The sequence below is a fragment of the Pristis pectinata genome, chromosome 2 (genome assembly GCF_009764475.1).
Source record: "Pristis pectinata isolate sPriPec2 chromosome 2, sPriPec2.1.pri, whole genome shotgun sequence".
Lineage (NCBI taxonomy): Eukaryota > Metazoa > Chordata > Chondrichthyes > Rhinopristiformes > Pristidae > Pristis > Pristis pectinata.
Window position 1 is genome coordinate 64,193,416 of NC_067406.1, and position 13,658 is coordinate 64,207,073.

A 13,658-nucleotide genomic window follows, 5' to 3' on the forward strand; every position below is an offset into this window, starting at 1 on the left:
TATGGCAGTCTCTCTTGTCTCTGTGAAACACGTACCAGGCTGTTTATATATTTTTTAAAAAAGAAGGGTATTGCAAATGCTCTGACTGTAATTTTTAATTGGTTTAACCTTGGACAAGTTATTGAAATCTATTTTAAGAGACATTCAACATGGCTTCATTAAGGAAAGGTTGTGACTGATGACTGAATTTTTGAGGGCGTAATGTGGAGCAATAATGAAGGCCTTGACCTGTAGAGCAAGTGCTGAAAGGAGAGATCAAGTGTTTCTTCAACAGCAACAGACACAATGAGTTAAATGGCTTCCTTTTATCTTGTATAAAATCATAGAAAATGTGTTTATTACTCTCCTGTAATTTATTTCATTCTTCCTCGGTGTTGATTATTTAGAAATTGTGTTTTTGGTTGCAGTGTGTAAAGCATTAATGTGAGCAATGAACCACAATGGTCCCAGCACCAATGCTTGAGAAATAGCACAACCCACCTTCTGCTCAAGTAAGTACCCATTACTTCATTCTCTCCTTTCTCTCCTGGATCCAGCTGACAATCTATTCCACAGCTTGTCCCCTGAAATGCATTTTTTGACTTTTGGTTGGAATACCTTTAGAAAATCCATCTAAATTACCTCTATTGTATTACCCGTGTTCACTCTCTGTTGCCTCCTTTTTAAAAAAAAATCACTAAGGTTGACCAAGGAAGGTTTCTTGGTCAACCTTTAGAAATCCATGCTAAATATTTCATAAGTCTCCAGTTTTTCTTTTTGTCTATAGGTAGGGATTCCATTTATTTTTCTACCAGCAATGTTGATCGCAATGATTTGTAACCAGGATGTGCTCCATTCCCCTTCTTAAATACAGGTATTATTTCCTGTCACCTGCTACTGTTATACTTTGAACTATTAATTCTGATTTACTTTGTGTCCTAATTGATAATATGCAAATGCTGTTCTTCCTTAAACACCTCCCTCCTGTAAAGTTAGCTCTCCCTTTTCTTTCCTCGTACATCATAACCCTTTATCTTTCAAGTCAAACTCCATTCCAGAGACTTTGGTTGATGTTATAACTGATGTCAAGGTGCTGCTTTTTAGGATCAAGTCAAACTAAGTCTCCTTCTGTCCTCCCAGGTGGATGTAAAATATCCTATGGCATATTTGTAGAAGACCAAGTGTGCTTTCCCTGATGTCTTGATCAATATTTACTCATAAAAATCACATCAAAATGTGACTGCACATTAAAATTACTTCATTGACTATGGGATTTCCTGACATTATGAAAGGCACAGTTATAAAAGCAAGTCCTTTGGTTTGTTATTTTTATTAAAAAAGATTATTAAATGGTAAATTTTCTTTAAATAGATCAGAAAAATAAAAGTTAAGTTTAGTTTGATCGGAAAGTTGTATCTCCTGTTGGGATGCTTCTGTCACTGCAAATACCAGAACTACTATCCTTTGGAAGTATATAGCTGGATTAGGTGGAAATGTTGCATGAAGCCACCAGGTGCCTATATTCCAATTTTGTTCTCAAATGATTAACAATTATTTATTGGAGGACCAGTGTGCAGTCAGAAATTTGCTGAAGGATTTATATTATATTTGAGTATGGTAGATAACAAATGAGATTTGTATTAACAACTATAAAATATAACACCTGTCAGAAAAAGATAAAGCAAATTAAAATAAAACATTTCATAGTTGATGAACTGTGCAAATACTGCCGTTAATTTTCAAAATACAATGTCCTACAAACACCAGTGAGCTAAATTATTAACTCCTTTTATGGTGCTACTTCAGGAAATTTTTGGGGGATAATGATACCTGAAGCTCTTTTTAATAAAGTACCATAGTATATTTACTATCAACTTAACAAGAAGTCCTTAGATTAATTGGAAAATATTACCTGTAACAATGCAACACTGACATGTCATCCTGTTTTACATGAATAAAAGCAGAAAATGAAGGAAGCACTCAGCAGGTCAGGCACCGTCTCTTGGAAAGGGAAACAGTTAACACTTCACCTCCAAGATCGTTTGTTCGAGCTTGTTTTACATCTTGTCCTTGAAATAGGACTTAAAGCAAGAACTTTCTGATACAGAGACAAACATGGGATCAATATGCCAGGCTGACCCATCAATTATAGTTATAGCTATTATAGTTATAATTATAGTTATAGCTCTGTTATAAAAAGCCACAAGACAATTTTAATAACAATTTAACAGCATAGGCAAATATAATAACCCTAGAATACTAGTATTGAACACTTGTTTACAATATTGTTCAGTTTTGAACACTTGTTATTTTAAAGAGTAATGCACATTAAAGAACATAACCATAGAAAAAATGCATTTGTTTAATGCCTTTGACAACGTTGGGATATCCAGCCAATTACATATTTCTGTAATGTAGCAGGTAGGTATGCACATATAGCTCTCACAAACAGGACCCGATGATTACATAGTATGCTTTTAGATAATTGTTAAATGATAAATATTGGTCAACATAGGGGGAAAACCCTTCTGATTCTCTTCAAAACACTGCCATGGTATATATTGCATCCTCGTCGAGGGGGTAAAGGTCTCCTCGGATAAAGAATACTTTTACCAGTGTGGTGCTCCCTCAGAACTGCTTTGGTGTGGCAACCTAGGTTAAATGAGCAAAACTCTGCAGTGGGACTCAAACCCACAATCTGATGATTTGGAGGTGATATAATTACCACTGAATTGAAGTTGCTGGCGCACGTTTTATTCCTTGGAAGCCACCACAATGGCCGCGTGTGTTGGAAGCTAAGACCAAGGAATCTGCCTCTGACAGCTGTACCATTGAACATCTGTAATTCTGAGAAGCCCTGCTCCCGTTAATTTGTCTGTTGCCGCTGGTTCCGAGTATATTGTTCCAATATTCAGGATCCAATGTGCCTGAACACTACCACGTTATTCCTCTTTTGTACTATTTATTTTTGTAACTTGTTGTAATTTTTATGTCTTGCGCTGTACTGCTGCGGCAAAAACAACAAATTTCACGACATATGTCAGTGATAATAAACCTGATTCTGATTGTGAGTAAACCTTTTGACAAAGTAAACACAATTTCCAATTAGTTTCACAGACATGTTAACTTTTAACCCTACCAGGATACAATTTACTATTGTTCAGCCTTTTCTAGATCAGTGTTGCTTTAAGGCGCTGTCAATGCAGGGTTGCGGGAGGGGTTTTTTTACGTACTGAAATGCTGAGTATTGTGAGCTCAGCGTGAGCCTATTGAAAACGAGTAGAAGTGACACTTCTCATGCTGTCTGATAGAAGAGGGAAACGGGGATCGTAGGATACAGCCAATCTTACAATGTTGTCAGCGCGACAACGCGCTCCTTCGAAGCCTGAGGAGCAGTACCAGCAAGTCAACACTGCCAGGGTAAGAGTAAACCGAGGGCCAACGTTAGCACCACGAAGATTACAGGTTGCTTTGCGCTCAAGAGAACAGCTTTCTTTTGTATTTGCTTTATTTCCCCCAATACCTGTTGTTCCATTGGAATTCAATAATAACTTGAATTTAACAGGCTTGAGTGGGAAAGAAGGATATCGCTTAACAGCCTTTAGTTGTGTTTTAATGGTTTGTAAGGTGAATTTGTGCTAACTACCCGACATTTTCCCGAAGCGAAGAGCAATTTTTCCATAACCACCGACACCATAAAGGAAAATACTACCTATATTGAAGTATAAGTGTAATATAGTGCGAGTTATATGTTTAAAATTATAGGGTTAAATTAAAATAGTGTGAAGTAGATGTGTACGTTTTGGTGTAAATGTATTGTCCAGGCAAGGAGATTCGTTGTCTCTAGTTTGCCTGGTTTCATTCTAAATGGGTGTGTTCCACTGCCGTGGAATTAAGTCCTGTTGCAGGTAGTGCTGCAGGGTTGAGTTACTCTCTCACATCAGCTTCAAGTGGTTTTATGCTCCCGTAGCTCGTCGTTTTAAAAAAAAAAGTGGTCTGTTTCTGTGCTTAAATTTGCGTCGGAATGAAATTTAATGATGAGAGCAGAAAGATCTTCACTTTCCTTGTGTTCTGTGGTGTTAGACAGTGTTTTGTGAAATGTAAAACTGACATCAGTATGGGATTTGTCCCATGAAAATGTTCAGGTTTATAAGGACAATCGGTTTGATTTATTTTTCTCTCAGAAATCACAGTCGTGTCCGGGTTTCTTTATTCCTGTTGTCTCTTTGAAACGTAAATTTAGTTCTATTTCTTCACTGAACTCTGGCGATCAAAATGCAGGAGTTAGCAACTTCTCTGAAGCTTTTATCCACGGTACTTATACCAGAATCATTCTGATCCTGCGCACCCATTATCAGAGGAAAATCACTTCAGTCAGAGCAGTTTCTTTAGTTCGTTTGATGTAAACTCTTAAGCTTTTACTCGTGTCCTCTGTCTTTCTGCCTCTGCTCGACGTAGTGCGAATTGTGTGGTATGGACCGGCAGGCTGGAAGTACAACTGCCCCTGTAAACAGCCTCTTTGGCGATGTGAAGTCCAACTTGGCTTCTTCCGTGAAAGGTCTGACCCCTGATCCAACCCTCGTTACCCAAACAGACCCAGGGCTAAAAATAACGCAATTCTAAGCGATATTTCAAATTCTGGACAATCTACTACGAGATTGGAAACTCTGAAGGCAAATAATACCGGTTTAAAAACAAGTAGCCAGCAATAGGACATAGAGAGTTAATGACAGGTTTACCCCGGGGTTCTGGTGTGATTTTCCGTGTGGTTCCTGATCAAAACCTAAGTGACGGCAGTGAATATGTCTTTAAAATAGTACGAAAAAGTTATAAATACGTTACAGTCTTGCAATCTGTGTGGGGAAATTGTTGAAGGTACCAGTACATCGTACTAACACAGTTTGATGCTCAGAAGCTGAACTTAACCAGCGCGACTTTTTAATCGCCAAATTGCTTTTTTTTCCAATGCCCTCTCTACTCGTTTCTGGATACTAGGGGAAACAAGGGATGAGACAAGAAGATTGCATCTGATGAACAAGAATAGCTTTGATCTTGTTGAATCGGGCTTGAGGGACCGATCGCCCACTCCTGCTCCTATTTCCGGTGTTCCTAAAACGCATGAGGGTTATTTAGTCAGAGTAGGAGAGAACACCCGCGGCATTAGGACCCTGCGGCAGCTCCAATTTGATGGTGCATAGGCGGCTGGCTGTGAGTGAAAGTCTTGGGAATTAAGGAGAGGCGGATTATTTTCCTTGGGGTTGAAATACAAACCATGGCCATGTATTGTTTCATCAGATCCTATGATCACGCAGGTCATTTGCAATTTGCATGTTTTGTTTGCCTGAACCGCGCTCGGTTTAAGTATAGGGAGAAGTTCATGGAGTGGATGGGGGAGGCGCAGCTCCTTTAGTGCGGTAAAGAATTAGAAACTAGCGTTAACTGACATTGTAAAAATCGCTGCATTCCCATCACCAACTATTCGTCCCTAATTGGATATGATTCGGTGTATAGGATACCCGAGCATCTCCTTTCCCCCGTTCAATGTCTTAATTTTCATTAGTCAGCCCAGTTGTCAGTTCAAGTCGTTTAAACCTGATCTGCATGATCTGTGTGTTTCCAACATACTCTGTTTTATTGCAGCTTGTGCTTTGTTTACTTAACACCTATATTGGCTGCAAAAAAATGTTCAAAATGTGCAGCGCTGAAACATTGAGTTAATTCTAAATCACGCGAAATGTCCTGTTGAACTTTGCAGCGTTTTTGAATGTCGTGCTCGTGGATTGCATTCGGTTGTGGGCACGGACGCTCGGGGCTACTGATGCCTTTCTTCTTTCCAGCTGGAGCAGGTGCTGGGGACAGATGAAAGCAACATGGGGATTGCTTGTCCACAGAAGCTAGGATCAGTCAAGCACCTCCGCCTCCTACTGTTGATACTTATTCCATGTGTCTGCGCTTTCATCTGTGTGCTGGTAATCCTCTTGGCATTTGTAGGTAAGGTGGTTTCAGTACTTGTCGGCGACCGTGTATGTGGGTGTGGGTTTGTACTTTAGATATTTTGATCTTTCTAAGGCGTAATGAAATTTGCGCACATCGCGCTCTAAATTACCGAACGCCTTAATGGAGTGCCTGTTATTTATTTTGGCTCTCAATGCTTACACATGTGCTCGAATGTCCAAAGGTCCCCACATTATGAGAAATGGTGGTGCAAATGCTAATTATTTTGTGCAAGCAAGATCATACTGGGGAATCCAGGGAGTGAACATTCACTAGAAGTTTTGAGCTAGTCGTTACTGTGGTTCTGACTTGGTGAGTCTACAGTGAAATCAGATTAGTTTCTCCTGCCCCATAATGAGGCTCCATCCAGAGCCTAAAAATAGGATGTTGGATAACCGGGATAAACAAAGTTAAATCTTATATTGTTACTGGACTGGTGTCTGACGCAATGAATCCATCAAGATACACCTAAACCGACAAAAAGGGAACCCACGTATCCCTGCCTTTCCGTTATGTTGTATTTCGTAACATACAAGGTATTTCTGTTTTCATTGCTAAGAAACGGCTTCTGGTGTATGTCGGAACATGGGTTGCAGTGACCAGCAAATGTAACAGGTGACTCTAATATATAATCTTGCAACACCATGAATGCAAAAAAAGCACACACTATTTAATGTCGCGTTCTGAGATGTAGAAGTATACTTTTCAGGAATGTTTCCTTGAATAGGAAAAATGAGCATCATCTTAATCGTTGGGTAGCCACAATTCCAGAAGGAGACAGAAATTGTCATTGGATGTCACAAAATTGTTTTGTAAAGTCACCAGTTCCTTATATTGAACTCTGTTTGGAATCTTGATTTATTGTTTATGCATTGTTAAAGTTCATCGCCAAGATGTTAAAAAGAAAACTTAATGTGTCTGAGATGGAGCAATTTTCCACCAGAAGTATAATACAGAAATATATAGTGGAATGTTTAGTAGATAGTTTGTGATTTCAACATAGAGTCATAGAGCAATACAGCACGGATACAAGCCCTTTGGCCCAATGAGTTCATGCTGACCATGGTGCCCACCCAGCTAGTCCCAATTTCCTGCATACAGCTCATATCCCTCTAAGCCCCTCCCCATTCATGCACCTATCCATGCTTCTAAAATGATGCTATTGTACCTGACTCGACTGCTTCCTCTGGCAGCTTGTTCCATATACTCACCACCCTCTGCGTGAAAAAGTTGCCCCTCAGGTCCATTTTAAATCTTTCGCCTCACACCCTAAATCTATGCCCCATAGTTTTGGACTCCCCTATCCTGGGGAAAAGACTGTTACCGTCCACCTTATCTATACCTCTCATAATTTTAAACATTTCTATAAGGTCGCCCCTCATTCTCCTACGTTCCAAAGAATAAAGACCTAGCCTGGCCAACTTCTCCCTGTAACTCAGGCCCTCTAATCCTGGCAACATCCTCATAAATCTTTTCTGCACTCTTTCCAGTCTTCCTATAACAGGGTGACCAAAGATGTACACAGTACTCCAAGTGTGGCCTCACCAACAACTTATATAACTGCAAAATAATGTCCCAACTCCTAAACTCAATGCCCTGGCTGATGAAGGCCAGCATGCTAAACACCTTTTTCACCACCATGTCTACCTGTGACGCTGCTTTCAGTGAACTATACACCAGTACTCTTAGGTCCCTCTTTTCCATTACACTCCCTAGTGCCCTACCCATTCATTGTTATAAATCCTACACTGGTTTGATTTTCCAAAATGCATCACCTCACACATCTATATTGAAATCCATTTGCCACTCCTCAGCCCACTTCCCCAACTGATCAAGATGCCCCTTTGATCTACAATAACTTTCTTCACTATCAAGAACACCTCCTGATTTCATTAAATATTTTAATGCTGTACACATGTCGATTTTAGTATCAAAATATATCCACTGTTGCTGAATGCGGGTTTTGTTATTTAGTAACCTATAAACACCTGAAGTGGTGAACATTTTGGACACAAATTTGGTGATGGATTTGATTCATTTGGTTGAAAAATAAAATGTTATTTCCCAGTGTTAAATATAGAGGCTAAGTAGTTTGGTATAATGTGAACATAAGATGAGTAGTTTGTGAACAGTTTGCACACAGGGGAATTATGCATTTTGAATGTACTAATTTAAAGCTATTATGCCAATTTTTTTAAATACCTTGAACACTTATCTAAATATAATCAGTAAGATAGCAGTAAAACATTGCACATTTGGATGTAGAAGGTTTCTCATCACTTATCTTATTCATATATTTGGTGATAGATGCTTTGTTTAGTTATGAAACTTGTGCAACAAATAATCTGAAGAACATTGAATTTTGTTGCTTTCTTTCACCTGAGCTGCTGGTTGATTTAACATTTAAATTAGTTTCTTCATATATGAAAGACTCATCAATGTAATTAGATGCATCTGATCTTCTTGAACAGTGGTGTGCTGTCAATATGATTTTCTTGTTTGCTTTCTAGTTTGGACTTTTGTGCATGTGGATGCATTTCACTGGAATCAAGTCTCACTTTAGTTTACAACTTCCTATCAGAAGCTATTATTGCTTACCTTGTTCATCAATTCAGTTTGCTCTACATGATCTGTGGTCAAATAAACAGCGTAAGTTTATACCATATGAGGGATGATGTCTTTGAAACCTCACAGACCACTTGGATCTTCATGTGTTGGAAGTGTAACTTTGAAAAATGAAATTTTGGAACAACGAGGAGACAGCTCACACCTAAATTTCTGATTTGGCATTGCCAGAGGGCGAGGTTGGCAGTCAACAGTGTAGATTCAGCAAAGTGCCCCATTGAGTCTAATAACCTTTCTATAGAATTATGTGCTTGCAAGAGCTTATTGCTATCATGATGTTTCCATTGAATATCTAACTACAATAAAGAATCTTGGGAAGCCAAAAGGAAGGCTGAAACCAATCAAGTTCTAAGCAGATAAGAGTTAATGGCTTGGATAACAACTTCAAAATACTAAAATCAAAACAGTTTTCACTGTATACCACCCTGTTGCCAGAATTGGGTATGATCACATCTTTAACAGATGGGTTTGCTCTACTAATTCTGTAGGTTTCCTCTCATGATTGCTTCCGTTTGTTTCCAATTTGTTTTCTACCATTGAATTTTTGTTTGGTACAAGTTGTTTGTAGTCTGCTATAAAAATAATTTCTATTTCTATAAATGTTTATTGCTTATGTGTTGCTTCTCATAATTCAACTGATGAAGAAGTTGTGATTTCTCTTTACAGTTTTTTTTGATGAGGAAGATTACTTGGTTTGTTTTAATTCGAGCATCCAGAAAAGTTATAAAATTCTGCATCATTTCATTATTCCTATTTATTTTCTTAAAACTATTCTGAATTTGCATGTCGAATCCAAAAATGTAAACCAAGTGATGATTACTTTATTTTCATTTAGTAGTTTGTTTAGGATCTGGGCTTTGCTGGCAAGGCCAGCATTTATTGCCTATCCTAACAGCCTTTTAGCAGGTGATGATGAGCTATTGGACTGGGAGTTTTGGGATTTTGACCCAGTGATGGAGATGTATTCCCAAATCCAGACTGTACAACTTGGAAGAGAACCTGCAGGATGTGGTGTTTCCATGTGCCTTCTGCTATTGCCCCTCTCTGAGGTAGAGGTCATGGGTTGTGGAGGTTCTGTTGGAGTAGCCTGGGTGAATAATTGCAGTGTGTTTTGTGGACGATACGCCCTACAGTCGGTGTGTGCTGTTGGTGGGGGCAATGTATGTTTATGGCAGTGAGTGGGGTACCAGTTAAGTAGTTGTTTTGCTCTGGATGCTGTTCAGCATCTTGAGAGCTATTGGACCAGGCAAGTGGAGAGTACTCCATCACACTCCTGTCTTTTGCCATATAGATAATGGAAAGATTTTGGAGCATCAGAAGGTATGTCACTTGCACAGGACAGCTCTGATCTGCTTTTGTAGCTGTGGTAATTATATGGCTGCCAGTTAAGTTTCTGGTCAATGATCACCCCCGAATGTTGGTAATGGTAACGCTAATTAACGGCAAGAATCGGTGGCTAGAGTCTTTCTTGTTGGAGATGGTTATTGTGTGGCACATTCATGGCTTAACTAGTACATGCCACTTGTCAACCCATGCCTGACTGTTGTCTAGGTCTTGCTGCAAGCAGACATGGGCTGGTTTAGTTGCGGATGCATTGCAAACGGAACTGAACATTGTGCAAATGTCAGTGGCCATTTTCACTTCTTACCATAAGATAGAAGTAAGGTGATTAATGAAACCACTGAAATTAGTAAAATTACTGAAGGCAGTTGCACCGAGGACATTGTTCTGAGGATGTCCTACAATGATGTCCTAGGGCTGGGGTGATTGACCTCCAGTAACCATCCTCTGTGTGAGGTGTGACTCCAATCGTCGGAGTGTTTTTTCCTTGATTCCAAGCTCAGTCAAATACTACCCTGTTGTCAAGGGCAGTCACTCTCACCTTGCCTCTGGAATTCAGCTTTTGGTCCACATTTGGATACAGCAATGGTATGAGACCAGACAACATCCCAGATATGGTTCTAAAGAACTTTACTCAGAACTAGCTGTGCCTCTGGCCAAGCTGGTCCCTGTGCAGTTAAACTGACATCTACCCAACAATGTAGAAAATTGGTCAGGTAGAAGCATAGTCACAGCAAACATTGTTCTTTGAACTCCCAGCTGAGCTTTGGCAGGTTGTCCCCGTGGCACACCACATCACTCTGCATGCGTATTGGAGAGAGCGGTGGAAGCAATGTCACTGATAGCATTTAAGAAGAGTCTAGACGAGCATTTAAAGAACCTAGGGATAGAAGGCTATGCGCCAAGTGCTGGGAGGTGGTATTAATATGGATGGATGCCCTCTGGTTGGCATGGATGTGATGGATTGAATGACTTGCATCCATGCTGTATGACTGACTCTGTGATGCTGTGGATTTTGTAGATGGGCTCAGGACTGGCAATTCCAATAGGCAAGACGCATTGTCTGTGATGCATATTACGATATTGCCACTCAATGGTCTTGTTACGATCTTACTCTGCACAAATTTGCTGCTTTCTTTTCTCAGATTTCAGGAGTATACTTCTGAAGTTCTTTTGTATTTCCTTTATAAATGTGTATTTTTTTTCTATTTTTTGTATTCTGGAGATGGCTTTAATGAGCATGATGCCATTGGGTGACAACTTCTTGTTTAGTATTTGACAATTTTAGCTGCATCATTCAAAATGTTATTAATTTTAATATTTTAATTGGTTCAATGCTAATTTCATTTTAAACAGATGTAAACACAAATGGATGCGTGGGTCTGAGTTCAAATATCGTAAATCTAAGTTAATGGAATTGAGGGGTATGAGGTTAGTGCAGGAAAGTGGACCCAAGGTAAAAGATGACCCGTGATCCTGTTTAATGGCAGAGCAGGTGCAAGGGACCAAATAGCCTTCTGCTTCTACTTCATATGCTCTTAAATGAAGAGCTTGTCTTGGCGTTGTAACTTGCCTCCACTGGATGCCTCCCCCAAATCCACACTACAACTCTTTGCAGGTCTGATGCCTTCTGGACTGTTCCCTAGGCAACAGTATAATAGTTTTTCCCACTTAGTAAGTCAAAAATATTGCTATTTAAGATATTGCTTGAATTAAGTGAAGGTGCTAAAATGGGTAATGCAAACTGAACGTCTTTGTTCCAGTTTCACTGATTGAGCTAACGATATTAAGTTTCTATTAATTCACTGTGTAGCTTTGTCTAAACAATATCACATAAACTTTTGGTCCTGACCTGTATGTGGGTGGCACAAGGAACTAAAATGTTTTCTCAATGCATCTTTTGAGCAATGCTTTCAGTACATCGAATAAGAAAATCTATTTATGTTCAGATATCGCCTCTTATTCCATGACCAATCTTTGCTGTCTACTAAATGCACTATTGTTACTCACCTAAGTTACCTCAATAGCACTTCCCAAACCCATAATTTCTACCATCAAGAAGGACGAGGGCGGCAGGCACATGGGAACACCACCGTCTTAGGCTCCCCTCTAAGTCACACACCATCCTGACTTGGAAATGTATCACCAATACTTTGTTGTTTTCTGGATTTAAATCCTGGAACTCTCTTCCCATTAGTGTTGTGGGACTACCTTCACCACAATGCTCTTGGGTAGTTCACCATCATCATCTTAATGGTAATTAGAGAAGGGCAATAAATGCTAGCCTGGTCTCTGTCACCCACAGTACCTTTGCCATCAGTTTTTGTTTTCTTGCCAATTTTTCCAGCTGACCTAGAAAAATCATTGTCCTACTCAACTCTGTGTCTGGCCATTAAAATGTTGCTGTCTTCATAATATTGCCCACCTCCATCCTAATCTCAGCCCATTTGCCACCGGAACCAATGCAAGCATCTGTTAGCTCCAGCCTTTACTGACTGGTGTCCCATTTCCCAACCTTCTAGCTCAATCTTTGATCCTACAAAGCTTTGAATATATGTTCTGATGCTTGTTCTTAAAGCCATACATGGTTATACTGTACTAGGCTTTGTAATCTTTTCCAGCTCAGGAACAACCCCTCCATTGACCGAGGTCTCTCAGACATTGTATCTCTTTAACTTTATCATTGCAGGCTGTGTCTTCATCTACACAGTTCAACAGTTTGGAATCCCATTCTGCTTCCCTCTTTACAGCCCTTCTTAAAACCTACCTGTTTGTCCAAGACTTTTGTTATCTTTAGTATAATAATTTCTTATTGACTTGCTGAACAAATTTTGCTTTTGCCTCTGTGAAGCTCTCCTAGGCTTCTTTCTCAGTTAAAAAAGCTTTAAGTTCAATGGCTTGAATTTAAGGTGTAAACACATAGACAGGAAAATGGAAACACAACAGACTACAGATGCTGGAACCTGGAGCAAAAAAACAAACCACAGACTAGGCGACCGCTTTACCGAGCATCTGCAGTCAGCCCACCATGGCTGTCTGGAGATTCCAGTGGCTAGCCAGTTTAATTCCCCTCCCTATTCCCACACTGACCTGTCTGTCCTTGGCCTCCCCCACTTCCAGGGTGAGGCTAAATGCCAAACAGAGGAACAACACCTCCTAGTCTGCCTGGGTAGTCTACAATCCAACTGCATGAACATTGAATTCCCCAATTTCAGGTAATCTGCTCCCCCTTTGTCCCTTTCCTCCTACACCCACTCTATCTGCCCACCACCCACACAGTCCTCCCACTGGGTCCGCTCCCCCTACTGTTCCCATCTGCCCAAGTTGGGTTCCATGGTCCACCTTGCTTTCCTTTCAGATTCCATCAGCAGCAGCCCTTTGTTGCCTCCACCCATCACCTCCCAGCCTCTATTGCTATTTCTAATGTTCCCTCCCTCATCTGCCTATCCACCCTCCTCACCTGGATCCACCTAATCACTTGTCAGCTGTTGCTCCACCCCTTTCCCTCACCTCTTCATCCTGGCTGTCTCCTCTTTGCCTTTCAGTTCAGATGAAGGGTCTTGGCTCAAAATGTCAACTGTCCATTTCCCTCCACAGATGCTGCCAGACCTGCTGAGTTCCTCCAGCAGATTGTTTTTTGATATAGACTGGAAAGATGCACGTGCTCTTCAACAGATCCATATTTTACGCTATCCTTGACAGTGATGAGATTTTAAGCT

At 40.1% G+C, this 13,658-nt stretch overlaps 1 protein-coding gene across 3 annotated transcripts in view; it reads left to right on the forward strand.

Annotated features, from left to right (window-relative positions):
• The first annotated feature begins 413 nt into the window (after positions 1-413).
• The window catches only part of corin (corin, serine peptidase), a 120,380-nt gene continuing 107,135 nt past the window's right edge, over positions 414-13,658 (forward strand). The window contains exons 1-2 of one of the 3 annotated variants that reach the window (XM_052039870.1): positions 414-491; positions 5,817-5,970. In XM_052039870.1, the coding sequence (XP_051895830.1) occupies positions 5,850-5,970 (121 nt within the window). In that variant the 5' untranslated portion in view covers positions 414-491; positions 5,817-5,849. Of the gene's footprint in view, positions 492-3,281; positions 3,400-5,816; positions 5,971-13,658 lie in introns of those variants that run through there. The other 2 variants (XM_052039852.1, XM_052039861.1) reach the window with 2 other exon arrangements.